Source organism: Ranitomeya variabilis, chromosome 4, assembly GCF_051348905.1.
Source record: "Ranitomeya variabilis isolate aRanVar5 chromosome 4, aRanVar5.hap1, whole genome shotgun sequence".
In the NCBI taxonomy this organism is placed as follows: Eukaryota; Metazoa; Chordata; class Amphibia; order Anura; family Dendrobatidae; genus Ranitomeya; species Ranitomeya variabilis.
The window spans coordinates 216,803,987-216,820,241 of NC_135235.1; the positions used below are offsets into that span (position 1 = coordinate 216,803,987).

The window sequence follows — 16,255 nt, forward strand, 5'->3', positions numbered from 1 at the left end:
AGCAAAACCCATCAGGTCTATTAGGTGGAGTTCGAAGTTCATCTCAATCAAATCACATCTTAAATCAGCATGCTTTGGAATTTTTAACTTTTTTTTTACACTTAATACAATAACTTTTGCACATGCTCTTTAGATGCTTCAATACAAAAGATAGGGGAGGAGTCTGTTCACTGCTGCTAATGTTCATGTAAATTTACTGGAGATTTCAATCTTTACATTTTTTTTTTTTAGATATGGAAAAGAATATATTTTTATATAAAAAAAGATGACCTTTAAAATCTAAGAAACCATAAAAAAGTAAAGGCACACAGGACTCATACGAGCACTGTGAGTCACAGTTCTGCTTATCAGTATGTGTGGAAGAAGTGAGTGACAGTTCAGCTGTAAAATCAAGGGCAGGGGCATGCCGGTATCGTACTGGACAGCTCAGCCATCCAATATGAGGCTGGCACGTGCTGAGCTGTCAGTGTGACAGTTCAGCTATCCAATCAGGTCAGGGCCGAGAAGTGCCGGGGCTACCTCCATGTTTCTGCTATACGAGTGATTACCTGGCTATTTAACTGGCTCTCTGCCTCCAATTAATGCCAGTTGTAACTTTGCTCAAATGGTGTGTTCTTGTTCCATCCTCTGTGTTCCTGTCTTTGATCTTTGATGTCCAAACCTTAGACCTTGCCTTTGACCATCTATTTGTCTTGCCCCTTTGTCTTGATCCACTACCTTCCTGGAATTCTGACCTCGGACTGTGACCTGACTACGCCTTTGTCATACCTCTTTGTATATGACGAGCCCTCTTGGTATTTGACCTCATGGCTTGTGCGTGAGTAGCGACTAGTGTCACATCATGGCTCTCCTTAAAAAGCTGTTCAATGGGGGTGCCGAGAGTCGGACCTCAATCTACTTAATATTAATGGATGGCCTGTCTTAAAAATTCCAAGTTGGAAATCCCTTAAATGTATTTTTGGGGTGGCATTAATAAACATCGGGCACCACCTGGGGCATTTCTAAGGTACTTTTATTTGGACACTATATGGTAGTATTATTTTTGCACTGCATGGTGGTTTTAGGGTGGGATTATTTTGGCACTATTTGCTATTTATAATATTTAGGCATGGTTTTACATTATTTTTTATTTGTTTTATATCAACACTTCCCCAAAAATCAATGCATTTACTCGTAAATATGGAACTTGACCGAGCCCCATGGGCAATTAATCATATTGCAGTTTTTCTTTTTTTGCTCTACAAATGAGAAACCGACGTTTGTCTGAGCAGCGCATGGTCCAATTTTTTTCCTTATTGTCTCAATGTCTCGCATGTTCTGCCAACAGAAACGTTTCGAAAATCTGAACTCAATGTCTTTGAAAGAAGCCGAAGGAGAAAATCTTTATGAGGTAAGAATGTGTCGGTTGGTAATTATTGGTTGATGGATCAGGACTGAACATCGAAAATTTACCTGGCACCTAAGGACTGTTTTAATCTCCCGATTGTTGGGACCACACTGTGATCTTTGCTGCAAGATGGGACATTCAAAATTCTCATACCCTAAATATGTTTGTCCTGAGAGTTCAGTTACTGATATTTCTTGGTTGGAGAAGATAGGGCCAACTTTAACTCAAAGGAGTTGTCCAGTGGGACCCAAACCAATGGGGGTATGACTATGCAAAACGGTGCACTTGTTTCGCTGTTAGAGTGACGGTGCACTTGTTTCGCTGTTAGAGTGACAGTGCACTCGGTTGATTGCTACTCATTCCGAATGGGGCTTGATTTTTCCCCGCAGTCTTATGGTTACGGAAAGGAGTGATTGTAGGGCATATTGGGGATAAAAGTGCCCCCTCCAGGATACAAATTCCCCATTCTTTCAAGCCGGTCCTGGTGGCCGGACCCTCACTGACCAATCCTGTGGATAGATAATTTGCTTTCACAGGACAACTCAAGTCAAACCTGGGCAGACTATTAATTATTTATTGATACATTTTTAGTAGATACATGAAAATCGGCTGATACATGTTTGACGGGAGTATATCGCTTTATATATCTAGACAGAGATTGTTCTTCGAGGAAACTCCGTTACTGATGATTTCTCTGACTTTTAAAGGGGCTAAACTTGGAGGACTGTTCCTTGTATGAAGACATCTCCCGTGGTCTACAAGCCACCTATGAAGATGTGGGCACCTTCCGGGCAGCAAACATTCAACTGGAGAAACCTTGAGATGGGTGTTAAGAGAAATTTGTCCCACATGGAAAAAAAAAATAATGGAGGAACCACCAAAACCATCAGTTGGGTTTTTATCACCAAGGTCATCTCATCGCGTAGAATCGTCACAAACATCTGATCTCCACCTCAACTTTTGTATTGATCTACTTATTATATCCTCTTGTCCGGTTTGAAGTATTTGTAAAATTTTTGGCGAAGTCTCATCATAGTGGATTCAGCCAAAATGGCAGCTTTAAGGGCTTGTCCAAATATGAAAAATTAGTGTTGTAAAATCACTTGGTTAATAGGTGGGTGGAGGGGATTTTCATCTCTTGGTAGGAGTTGATCAAATCTGGAGGACCCGTCCTTGTCCTGCATTACTCACCGTATTAATTTGATATATTTTGTGTAATACTTCATTTCTCCTGCGGAGGCACTGCAGAAAAATGAAATACTTACTGCCAAGATCCCCTTATAAGTTACAGCTGATTTGCTGGTGATCTGAGCAGAGGGTAAGGCTTCAACAACTAACTGCATGTTTGTTAATTTTAGTTGTGTCTTTAGTGAATAAAACTGTGTTTTTGCATTTTATGGGTGAAAAAAAAGTTGCAAAATTGACTTGCAGCAGATTTTTAAAAAAACACAGCAGTTTTTTTTTTATTCAGGAAAAATAAAGGGTGCGCATGAGATTTCTGAAATCTTTGTTGCCCGACCTTGGATCATCCATTTGCCTAGCCCCTTTTGTCTTGATTCCTGAATTCTTACCTGTTGCAAAACCGCACAGAAAAAAAAATGAAAAAAAAATGCAGCAAATACTTAGGCTACGTTCACACCTTGCGTTTTTGCAGTGTTTATTTTTTCATCTTTTTTTTAAGCAAATTAGAAGCTGCTTTTTATAGTACCAGGAAAAATACGAGTTTTCAGAAATCTCATGCACACACTTGCAGCGTTTTTGAAATCTGGAGCCTGACAATTCTTTCAATGTTTTTTCCAGCATTTTTTCACCCATGGAAAGCAATGCGTAAGTGTAAAAATGCTGTAAAAAAATGTTTCGAATGTAATAAAACCAAGAGATATTGAAAATAACAGCTGACAACCTTCCCTAGTGTCGACAGGTTTAGTATTGAGCATAAGGGAACATCTGTATACACCTCTCTTTGGTGAGCTCCCCCTAGTGGTGGCTTTGACTACAGTTTTTTTTTCATATGATTATTTTCTGATCAGCAGATAGCACCTTATCCCAGCACGCTCGCTCATCACTCCTCCCTATCTACCGGTGTCATTTACCATACTGAGATCTCCTATAGAATATGGACATTTCTTTTTCATTTAGAGGCATGTATTTTGGGCTACGGATATTTTTTTGCTATTAAGTTCAATTAAACATTTTGCAGTTTTGGCTTCTACTTAGGCTACTTTCACACTAGCGTCGGGAACAACCCGTCGCTGCGCGTCGGGCCGACGTTCCCGACGCTAGTGTGGTCTCCGCCGCACAACGGGGGCAGCGGATGCATATTTTCCACGCATCCGCTGCCCCATTGTGAGGTGCGGGGATGTGCGGGGAGGTGGGGGCGGAGTTCCGACTGCGCATGCGCGGTCGGAAAAAGCGGACCGTCGGGAGCAAAAAACGTTACATGTAGCGTTCTGTTTTCCCGACGGACCGCTACCATACGCCCAAACGCCGCCAAACGCATTCACCGTTTGGAAATGCGTCGCAAATGCGTCGCAAATGCGTCGCTAATGTTACTCTATGACGAAACAACGTATCCAGCAAAAACTTTTGCTGGATGCGGCGTTTCGCAAAAACGACGCATTTGCGACGTATTGCAGTTAACGCTAGTGTGAAAGTAGCCTTACTCTTATGTTTTCATACATCTTGTTCAGCATAAAAATGAGTTAACTGGGAATCTGTCAGTGAGCTAGTTTGTAATTCTTTTTTTTTTCTGATCTTTTCTGTGATGATTTATAGCCACAGACCACATCAAAGTAGATCTGAACTTTGATGAGGTCACGAAAAAGTTCAGTGGAAATTTTAAGAGAAATAATGATGCCTTCTGGAAGGCAGTTTTCATAGACCACCTTGACATTTAATCTCCACCTGATGATTCCACCTGATATTAGCAATAGGGGGCAACTGATGAATATGCCGTACTGTTTTGGGGAGGAAACCCCTTTAAGTGTATTGCTGTTTCTATGTGATGCGTTTAGTAAGAGAAAACAATCATTTTTTATCTGAAACTTTATTGAAATTTACTGAAAGCTTTTTTTTTTTTTTTTTAAAAAGAAGATATTTGAACACGGAATTCTATTTGATAAAAAAATAAGAGTGGATTTTTTTAGGTCTTCAGTTTTATGGGGGTCGATTTAGTTTTCATTATAGCACCTATGAATGACTCCGGTCTCAGTCAGAAGCCACAGGAGTCCGGCATCGTAAGTGACATGCTTGTATTTAAAAGAGAAATGTAGAGCACTCCATGATGTGCCAGTTGGGGTCACGGCAGAGATGCCTTCCCTAGAAGAAAGAAGATTGTCAATGGTAAAGATATGGAGCAAAACGGTCCAATGAAACAGGAAACAAATATTCTAGGGCAGGGGTGGGCAATTAATTTCCCCCCACATAGCCTCCTATATACAATATTAGCCCCACATAGCCTCTTATATACAGTATGAGCTCCACATAGCCTCCTATATACAGTATTAGCCCCACATAGCCTCCTATATACAGTATTAGCCCCACATAGCCTCCTATATACAGTATGAGTCCCACATAGCCTCCTATATATAGTATGAGCCTTCACATAGCCTCTTATATACAGTATGAGCTCCACATAGCCTCCTATATACAGTATTAGCCCCACATAGCCTCCTATATACAGTATTAGCCCCACATAGCCTCTTATATACAGTATGAGCTCCACATAGCCTCCTATATACAGTATTAGCCCCACATAGCCTCCTTTATACAGTATTAGCCCCACATAGCCTCCTATATATAGTATGAGCCCCACATAGCCTCCTATATATAGTATGAGCCTTCACATAGCCTCCTATATACAGTATGAGCCCCACATAGCCTCTCTATACACAGTATGAGCCTCACATAGCCTCCTATATACAGTACAAGGTCCACATAGCCTTCTATATACAGTATTAGCCCCACATAGCCTCCTATATACAGTATTAGCCCCACATAGCCTCCTATATACAGTATTAGCCCCACATAGCCTCCTATATACAGTATGAGCTCCACATAGCCTCCTATACACAGTATGAGCCCCACATAGCCTCCTATATACAGTATTAGGCCCACATAGCCTCCTATATGCAGTATGAGCTCCACATAGCCTCCTAGATACAGTATGAGCTCCACATAGCCTTCTATATATACAGTATTAGCCCCACATAGCCTCCTATATACAGTATTAGCCCCACATAGCCTCCTATATACAGTATGAGCCCTCACATAGCCACTCTATACACAGTATGAGCCCCACATAGCCTCCTATATACAGTATGAGCCCCACATAGCCTTATATATACAGTATGAGCCTCATATAGCCTCCTATACACAGCATGAACCCCACATAGCCTCCTATACACAGTATGAGCCCCACATAGCCTCCTATATACAGTATGAGCTCCACATAGCCTCCTATGTACAGTATGAGCCCCACATAGCCTTATATATACAGTATGAGCCTCATATAGCCTCCTATACACAGCATGAGCCCCACATAGCCTCCTATACACAGTATGAGCCCCACATAGCCTCCTATATACAGTATGAGCCCCACATAGCCTTATATATACAGTATGAGCCTCATATAGCCTCCTATACACAGCATGAGCCCCACATAGCCTCCTATACACAGTATGAGCCCCACATAGCCTCCTATATACAGTATGAGCTCCACATAGCCTCCTATATACAGTATTAGCCCCACATAGCCTCCTATATACAGTATGAGCCCCAAATAGCCTCCTATATACAGTATGAGCCCCACTAGCCTCCTTTATACAGTATGAGCTCCATATAGCCTCCTATACACAGTATTAGCCCCACATAGCCTCCTATATACAGTATTAGCCCCACATAGCCTCCTATATACAGTATTAGCCCCACATAGCCTCCTATGTACAGTATGAGCCCCACATAGCCTCCTATATACAGTATTAGCCCCACATAGCTTCCTATATACAGTATAAGCTCCACATAGCCTCCTATATACAGTATTAGCCCCACATAGCCCCCCTATATACAGTATGAGCTCCACATAGCCTTCTATATACAGTATTAGCCCCACATAGCCTCCTATACAGTATTAGCCCCACATAGCCTCCTATATACAGTATGAGCCCCACATAGCCATATACAGTATGAGCTCCACTTAGCCTCCTATATACAGTATTAGCCACACATAGCCTCCTATATACAGTATTAGCTCCACATAGCCTCCTAAATACAGTATTAGCCCCACATAGCCCCCTATATACAGTATGAGCTCCACATAGCCTCCTATATACAGTATTAGCCCCACATAGCCTCCTATATACAGTATGAGCCCTCACATAGCCTCTCTATACACAGTATGAGCCCCACATAGCCTCCTATATACAGTATGAGCCCCACATAGCCTTATATATACAGTATGAGCCTCATATAGCCTCCTATACACAGCATGAACCCCACATAGCCTCCTATACACAGTATGAGCCCCACATAGCCTCCTATATACAGTATGAGCTCCACATAGCCTCCTATGTACAGTATGAGCCCCACATAGCCTTATATATACAGTATGAGCCTCATATAGCCTCCTATACACAGCATGAGCCCCACATAGCCTCCTATACACAGTATGAGCCCCACATAGCCTCCTATATACAGTATGAGCCCCACATAGCCTTATATATACAGTATGAGCCTCATATAGCCTCCTATACACAGCATGAGCCCCACATAGCCTCCTATACACAGTATGAGCCCCACATAGCCTCCTATATACAGTATGAGCTCCACATAGCCTCCTATATACAGTATTAGCCCCACATAGCCTCCTATATACAGTATGAGCCCCAAATAGCCTCCTATATACAGTATGAGCCCCACTAGCCTCCTTTATACAGTATGAGCTCCATATAGCCTCCTATACACAGTATTAGCCCCACATAGCCTCCTATATACAGTATTAGCCCCACATAGCCTCCTATATACAGTATTAGCCCCACATAGCCTCCTATGTACAGTATGAGCCCCACATAGCCTCCTATATACAGTATTAGCCCCACATAGCTTCCTATATACAGTATAAGCTCCACATAGCCTCCTATATACAGTATTAGCCCCACATAGCCCCCCTATATACAGTATGAGCTCCACATAGCCTTCTATATACAGTATTAGCCCCACATAGCCTCCTATATACAGTATTAGCCCCACATAGCCTCCTATATACAGTATGAGCCCCACATAGCCTATATACAGTATGAGCTCCACTTAGCCTCCTATATATAGTATTAGCCACACATAGCCTCCTATATACAGTATTAGCTCCACATAGCCTCCTAAATACAGTATTAGCCCCACATAGCCCCTATATACAGTATGAGCTCCACATAGCCTCCTATATACAATATTAGCCCCACATAGCATCCTATATACAGTATGAGCCCTCACATAGCCTCTCTATACACAGTATGAGCCCCACATAGCCTCCTATATACAGTATGAGCCCCACATAGCCTTATATATACAGTATGAGCCTCATATAGCCTCCTATACACAGCATGAGCCCCACATAGCCTCCTATACACAGTGAGCCCCACATAGCCTCCTATATACAGTATTAGCCCCACATAGCCCCCCTATATACAGTATGAGATCCACATAGCCTTCTATATACAGTACTAGCCCCACAGAGCCTCCTATATACAGTATTAGCCCCACATAGCCTCCTATATACAGTATGAGCCCACACATAGCCTCTCTATACACAGTATGAGCCCCACATAGCCTCCTATATACAGTATGAGCCTCACATAGCCTCCTATACACAGTATGAGCCCCACATAGCCTCCTATACACAGTATGACCCCACATAGCCTCCTATATACAGTATGAGCTCCACATAGCCTCCTATATACAGTATGAGCTCCACATAGCCTCCTATATACAGTATTAGCCCCAGATAGCCTCCTATATACAGTATGAGCCCCACTAGCCTCCTATATACAGTTTGAGCTCCATATAGCCTCCTATATACAGTATTAGCCCCACATAGCCTCCTATATACAGTATTAGCCCCACATCGCCTCCTATATACAGTATGAGCTCCATATAGCCTCCTATATACAGTATTTGCCCCACATAGCCTCCTATATACAGTATTAGCTCCACATAGCCTCCTATATACAGTATTAGCCCCACATAGCCTCCTATACACAGTATGAGCCCTCACATAGCCTCTGTATACACAGTATGAGCCCCACATAGCCTCCTATGGACAGTATGAGCCCCACATAGCCTTATATATACAGTATGAGCCTCATATAGCCTCCTATACACAGCATGAGCCCCACATAGCCTCCTATATACAGTATGAGCTCCACATAGCCTCCTATATACAGTCTGAGCTCCACATAGCCTTCTATATACAGTATTAGCTCACATAGCCTCCTATATACAGTATTAGCCCCACATAGCCTCCTATATACAATATGAGCCCCACTAGCCTCCTATATACAGTATGAGCTCCATATAGCCTCCTATATACAGTATTAGCCCCACATAGCCTCCTATATACAGTATGAGCCCCACATAGCCTCTTATATACAGTATGAGCTCCACTTAGCCTCCTATATACAGTATTAGCCCCACATAGCCTCCTATATACAGTATTAGCTCCACGTAGCCTCCTATATACAGTATTAGCCCCACATAGCTTCCTATACACAGTATAAGCTCCACATAGCCTCCTATATACAGTATTAGCCCCACATAGCCTCCTAGATACAGTATGAGCTCCACATAGCCTTCTATATACAGTATTAGCCCCACATAGCCTCCTATATACAGTATGAGCCCCACATAGCCTCCTATATACAGTATGAGCCCCACATAGCCTTATATATACAGTATGAGCCTCATATAGCCTCCTATACACAGCATGAGCCCCACATAGCCTCCTATACACAGTATGAGCCCCACATAGCCTCCTATATACAGTATGAGCTCCACATAGCCTCCTATATACAGTATTAGCCCCACATAGCCTCCTATATACAGTATGAGCCCCAAATAGCCTCCTATATACAGTATGAGCCCCACTAGCCTCCTTTATACAGTATGAGCTCCATATAGCCTCCTATACACAGTATTAGCCCCACATAGCCTCCTATATACAGTATTAGCCCCACATAGCCTCCTATATACAGTATTAGCCCCACATAGCCTCCTATATACAGTATTAGCTCCACGTAGCCTCCTATATACAGTATTAGCCCCACATAGCTTCCTATACACAGTATAAGCTCCACATAGCCTCCTATATACAGTATTAGCCCCACATAGCCTCCTAGATACAGTATGAGCTCCACATAGCCTTCTATATACAGTATTAGCCCCACATAGCCTCCTATATACAGTATGAGCCCCACATAGCCTCCTATATACAGTATGAGCCCCACATAGCCTTATATATACAGTATGAGCCTCATATAGCCTCCTATACACAGCATGAGCCCCACATAGCCTCCTATACACAGTATGAGCCCCACATAGCCTCCTATATACAGTATGAGCTCCACATAGCCTCCTATATACAGTATTAGCCCCACATAGCCTCCTATATACAGTATGAGCCCCAAATAGCCTCCTATATACAGTATGAGCCCCACTAGCCTCCTTTATACAGTATGAGCTCCATATAGCCTCCTATACACAGTATTAGCCCCACATAGCCTCCTATATACAGTATTAGCCCCACATAGCCTCCTAGATACAGTATGAGCTCCACATAGCCTTCTATATACAGTATTAGCCCCACATAGCCTCCTATATACAGTATGAGCCCCACATAGCCTCCTATATACAGTATGAGCCCCACATAGCCTTATATATACAGTATGAGCCTCATATAGCCTCCTATACACAGCATGAGCCCCACATAGCCTCCTATACACAGTATGAGCCCCACATAGCCTCCTATATACAGTATGAGCTCCACATAGCCTCCTATATACAGTATTAGCCCCACATAGCCTCCTATATACAGTATGAGCCCCAAATAGCCTCCTATATACAGTATGAGCCCCACTAGCCTCCTTTATACAGTATGAGCTCCATATAGCCTCCTATACACAGTATTAGCCCCACATAGCCTCCTATGTACAGTATAAGCTCCACATAGCCTCCTATATACAGTATTAGCCCCACATAGCCCCCCTATATACAGTATGAGCTCCACATAGCCTTCTATATACAGTATTAGCCCCACATAGCCTCCTATATACAGTATTAGCCCCACATAGCCTCCTATATACAGTATGAGCCCCACATAGCCTATATACAGTATGAGCTCCACTTAGCCTCCTATATACAGTATTAGCCATACATAGCCTCCTATATACAGTATTAGCTCCACATAGCCTCCTAAATACAGTATTAGCCCCACATAGCCCCCTATATACAGTATGAGCTCCACATAGCCTCCTATATACAATATTAGCCCCACATAGCCTCCTATATACAGTATGAGCCCTCACATAGCCTCTCTATACACAGTATGAGCCCCACATAGCCTCCTATATACAGTATGAGCCCCACATAGCCTTATATATACAGTATGAGCCTCATATAGCCTCCTATACACAGCATGAGCCCCACATAGCCTCCTATACACAGTGAGCCCCACATAGCCTCCTATATACAGTATTAGCCCCACATAGCCCCCCTATATACAGTATGAGCTCCACATAGCCTTCTATATACAGTACTAGCCCCACAGAGCCTCCTATATACAGTATTAGCCCCACATAGCCTCCTATATACAGTATGAGCCCACACATAGCCTCTCTATACACAGTATGAGCCCCACATAGCCTCCTATATACAGTATGAGCCTCACATAGCCTCCTATACACAGTATGAGCCCCACATAGCCTCCTATACACAGTATGACCCCACATAGCCTCCTATATACAGTATGAGCTCCACATAGCCTCCTATATACAGTATGAGCTCCACATAGCCTTCTATATACAGTATTAGCCCCACATAGCCTCCTATATACAGTATTAGCCCCAGATAGCCTCCTATATACAGTATGAGCCCCACTAGCCTCCTATATACAGTTTGAGCTCCATATAGCCTCCTATATACAGTATTAGCCCCACATAGCCTCCTATATACAGTATTAGCCCCACATCGCCTCCTATATACAGTATGAGCTCCATATAGCCTCCTATATACAGTATTTGCCCCACATAGCCTCCTATATACAGTATTAGCTCCACATAGCCTCCTATATACAGTATTAGCCCCACATAGCCTCCTATACACAGTATGAGCCCTCACATAGCCTCTGTATACACAGTATGAGCCCCACATAGCCTCCTATGGACAGTATGAGCCCCACATAGCCTTATATATACAGTATGAGCCTCATATAGCCTCCTATACACAGCATGAGCCCCACATAGCCTCCTATATACAGTATGAGCTCCACATAGCCTCCTATATACAGTCTGAGCTCCACATAGCCTTCTATATACAGTATTAGCTCACATAGCCTCCTATATACAGTATTAGCCCCACATAGCCTCCTATATACAATATGAGCCCCACTAGCCTCCTATATACAGTATGAGCTCCATATAGCCTCCTATATACAGTATTAGCCCCACATAGCCTCCTATATACAGTATGAGCCCCACATAGCCTCTTATATACAGTATGAGCTCCACTTAGCCTCCTATATACAGTGTTAGCCCCACATAGCCTCCTATATACAGTATTAGTATTAGCTCCACGTAGCCTCCTATATACAGTATTAGCCCCACATAGCTTCCTATACACAGTATAAGCTCCACATAGCCTCCTATATACAGTATTAGCCCCACATAGTCTCCTAGATACAGTATGAGCTCCACATAGCCTTCTATATACAGTATTAGCCCCACATAGCCTCCTATATACAGTATGAGCCCCACATAGCCTTATATATACAGCATGAGCCTCATATAGCCTCCTATACACAGCATGAGCCCCACATAGCCTCCCATACACAGTATGAGCCCCACATAGCCTCCTATATACAGTATGAGCTCCACATAGCCTTCCATATACAGTATTAACCCCACATAGCCTCCTATATACAGTATGAGCTCCACATAGCCTCTCTATATACAGTATAAGCCCCACATAGCCTCCTATATACAGTATGAGCCCTCACATAGCCTCCCTATATACAGTATGAGCTCCCACATAGCCTCCTATATACACTATGAGCCCCACATGGTTTCCTATATACAGTATGAGCTCCCACAGACTCTTAAATACAATATGAGCCGCCATATAACCTTTCTATACACAGTATGAGCCCCACATAACCTCTATACACAGTATGAGCCACCAAATAGCCTCATAAATACAATATGAGCCACCACATAGCCTCCTAAATACAGTATGAGCCTCCACATAACCTCTCTATATACAGTATGGACCCTCACATAGCCTCCTATATACAAGTGCACATCCCATACACAAACAAATCATCTCTCTTCCGCTCCCCTGGTGTTCTGCTCCAGTCTCAGTCTCCAGTCTCTGCTGTACCGAAGCGATGTAGTGACACCATTGCACCTGCTGTCTCAGTCGCACATGCTGATTGGTGGAAGAAGGAACCTGCGGCTCCATCCTCCACCAACATATTCGCCAATATCTGCACATAGCACAGATATTTGAATGTTGCAGTGGACGGGCATGGTGCAGCCACTGTATTGGTGGTGTCAGTCAGTGGCCTAGACTGGATCAGAAAGAGGTTAATGACCATAAACCCTCTAAAACAAACCTGGGCAAAATGCAGCCTACACGTATGGCCCTTCGACTTTTCCACTCCGGGCTTCAGGCCACACTTTGCCCAGGTTTGTTTTAAAGGGTTTATGGTCATTAACTAGCTCCCCTAGGGCACAACATATTTGTGTGACCAATGGGCGACTTTATGGTTGTCCCCTTCTCGACTCCCGTTTAGAAAATCTACCACCCATTGCTTTGATGAGCAAGTTTTGGGTTCCCTTACGAATCATCCATATGAGCTAATAATGGGAAGACCATTTTAAAATGTTAAATCTAGAAAAATAGAAATAGAAGCTGCAGCAGCTCAGTGCGGTCTAATGGGGCGAAGCATGCTACTCAAAAATTAACGCGTCAAGGACTTACCTTCTGAAAGCCGTTCCTAGATGATTGACTCCATAGACCGATCCATCTGTGCCGACCTCCAACTTTACGAGTTTGCCGTCAATCTGCTGCCATTGACTTCCTTCGCATACATCGGGGGTCACATTTTGGCGGAAAAAGATATTGTTTCCGCTATTAACACCCCAACAACCGAAAGGTCCACAGCTGTAATATTTCAGGCTGCCATCCAGCTTGGTGAATGTCACCATTGAAGCCTTTGAAGATGTACAACTCTGCCTCAAGCAAAAGACGCAATTCTGGTTGTCCACTCCACTCAGAAATATATTACCGCCGGCGTCCACCTGCTTCAAGAGTCCTGAATATATCAACAATGGAAGAAAGCAGAAATTATAGAGGCTATAGGACAACTATATATATGTACAGCATTGTTACGCTCGGATGTGGCAGGAGGTTGAGACTTGTTGACTTGAAGACGTCATCCAGTCACCCTACCCACCAACAAGGAGCTGGTAACATAGGTGCCTGGGTATAGGAATAGAAGGTTCCTCAACCCCAAAGCTTCAGCCTACAGGCCCTTTTTCACATGAATTTGCTGTTGGCTGGAGATGCCAATTTTGCTGGGACCAGCTGATCATCTAATATGTACAGAAGGCCACCAAAGAAGATGTTTGGGGAAAAGAATTGAGCATGATTGAGTTTCACTACCCGATTCTTGGCAGATTGGCCTAAGGCACTTTAGGCATCTTGACAATTGACTGAACCCCAAATGTACCTGTTACAGACTTCCACTGATTGTTTTGAAATCTGAAGACGATACTGGCATTATTGACTCCCCAGACTCCGGCGGGTCCCACCGACACATGGACGAGCTGCCCGGGAACTTGTTGCCAGATGTTATTAACAAAGGAGAAGATGTTTCCAGCATCATTCACACCATAAACTTGACCAGCACCGGCATCGATCTGTTTCAGAGTTCCAGGAACTCGAATACACTGAAATTCTGGAGCAAAATAAAAATAAGAAAAAAAGTTTAAAAAAATACTTTTGCATTATGATTTATGATTTTAGTCCAAATATAACACTACGGGTCAGATTTATTATTGAGGGGTTTTTTTTAAGGATTTTTTCTTTTTAATGTCTTGTGTTACTCATTGATTTCTTTTTGCACCAAATTTTTCAAAATGGTGTATGCCGTTTGTGAATTTTGCACCAAATCAAAAATGCTCATTTTGTCTTTAATCTTTTTCGTGCCTTTCTAGTGCAAAAATTTACATGTTCCGCTAAAAAGTTGCAAAACATTTCATTCCTCCAGGGTTGGATCGGAGGGAAAAAAAATGTATCACTTTTTAAAAGTCATAATTGATTAATCAAAAGTTGAAATTAAGTGGGAACCCCAAATTCCCCATCAACAATGGCGAAAATAATATAACAAATGTGAAATTGGAATAGGGCAAACATGAAAAATGGGGGAAAAACACAAAAAAGTTAAAAAAAAAAAGGTGCAAATGGAATTGAAACAAGAATATAGAAAGTGCAAAAAATTTTGGATAAAGTTTTCAAAAACTCTTAATGTCTACACCCCCCCATAAAACTAGGACAAGTCTACTTGGATGAAGGTAGATATATGATAGAAGAAGAAGGTCTTACTGGCATTTAGGCCATGTGCACACGTTCAGTATTTTTCGCGTTTTTTTCGCGTTTTTTCGCTATAAAAACGTGATAAAAATGCGAAAAAAACGCTAACATATGCCTCCCATTATTTTCAGTGTATTCCGCATTTCTTGTGCAAATGTAGCCTTTTTTTCCGCGGAAAAATCGCATCGCGGAAAAAAAAGCAACATGTTCATTAAAATGCGGAATTGCAGGGGATTCCGCACACCTAGGAGTGCATTGATCTGCTTACTTCCCGCACGGGGCTGTGCACACCATGCGGGAAGTAAGCAGATTATGTGCGGTTGGTACCCAGGGTGGAGGAGAGGAGACTCTCCTCCACGGACTGGGCACCATATAAGTGGTCAAAAAATAAGAATTAAAATAAAAAATAGTGATATACTCACCTTCGATGTCTTCCCGCCTCTCAGCTGCATGCTGCCGCTTCGGTTCCTGTAGCTGGTGTGCGGTGAAGGACCTGCCGATGACGTCACTGTCTTGTGATTGGTCGTGAGCGGTCATGTGACCGCTCACGTGACCGCGACGTCATGGAAGGTCCTGCGCGCACACACCATCTATACGGAACGGACGCCGGTGAGGAGATCGGCTGTCTGCGGGTGAGTATAAGCATTTTTTTTATTTTTTTTATTATTTTTAAACATTCTATCTTTTACTATAGATGCTGCATAAGCAGCATCTATAGTAAAAAGTTGGTCACACTTGTCAAACGCTATCAGTCAGTTTTCCAAGCGATGCTACAGATCGCTTGGAAAACTTTAGCATTCTGCAAGCTAATTACGCTTGCAGAATGCTAAAAAAACGCGAAAAAAAACAGAAAAAAAACGCAAAAAAAGAAATGCGGATTTCTTGCAGAAAATTTCCGGTTTTCTTCAGGAAATTTCTGCAAGAAATCCTGACGTGTGCACATACCCTTACAGCGGAGGCTCCTGCACACAACAGGATCAGACCGAGGATGAAGCTCATGGTGACCAGAGATGG

General features: G+C 42.8%; 2 protein-coding genes across 5 annotated transcripts in view; one reads left to right on the top strand and one right to left on the bottom strand.

The window, feature by feature from the left end:
* Window positions 1–3,599, top strand: part of CD79A (CD79a molecule) — a 73,859-nt gene extending 70,260 nt beyond the window's left edge. For all 4 annotated transcript variants that reach the window (XM_077259967.1, XM_077259971.1, XM_077259969.1 and 1 more), the window contains exons 4-5: window positions 1,328–1,390; window positions 2,095–3,599. In XM_077259967.1, the coding sequence (XP_077116082.1) occupies window positions 1,328–1,390; window positions 2,095–2,208 (177 nt within the window). In that variant the 3' untranslated portion in view covers window positions 2,209–3,599. The remainder of the gene's footprint in view (window positions 1–1,327; window positions 1,391–2,094) is intronic.
* An 824-nt stretch (window positions 3,600–4,423) lies between these two features.
* Window positions 4,424–15,834, bottom strand: LOC143768648 (fish-egg lectin-like). The gene is made up of 4 exons (XM_077257292.1): window positions 15,664–15,834; window positions 14,379–14,606; window positions 13,628–13,961; window positions 4,424–4,705 (listed from the first exon to the last, which is right to left on the bottom strand). The coding sequence occupies exons 1-4, from the start codon at window positions 15,776–15,778 to the stop codon at window positions 4,558–4,560; spliced, it is 825 nt and encodes a 274-aa protein (XP_077113407.1). The 5' UTR covers window positions 15,779–15,834; the 3' UTR covers window positions 4,424–4,557.
* Between the last annotated feature and the right edge of the window lie 421 nt (window positions 15,835–16,255).

What these genes read in the sequence shown, in the direction of transcription:
- LOC143768648 (XM_077257292.1), bottom strand. Translation starts at nt 15,778, where the DNA reads ATGACCGCTCACGACCAATCACAAGACAGTGACGTCATCGGCAGGTCC. An exon ending in GAGGCGGGAAGACATCGAAG is followed by an intron (nt 14,607 to 15,663) that starts GTGAGTATATCA and finishes ATTTTGCTCCAG; the next exon opens with AATTTCAGTGTATTCGAGTT. An exon ending in TCAGTGGAAGTCTGTAACAG is followed by an intron (nt 13,962 to 14,378) that starts GTACATTTGGGG and finishes TGATATATTCAG; the next exon opens with GACTCTTGAAGCAGGTGGAC.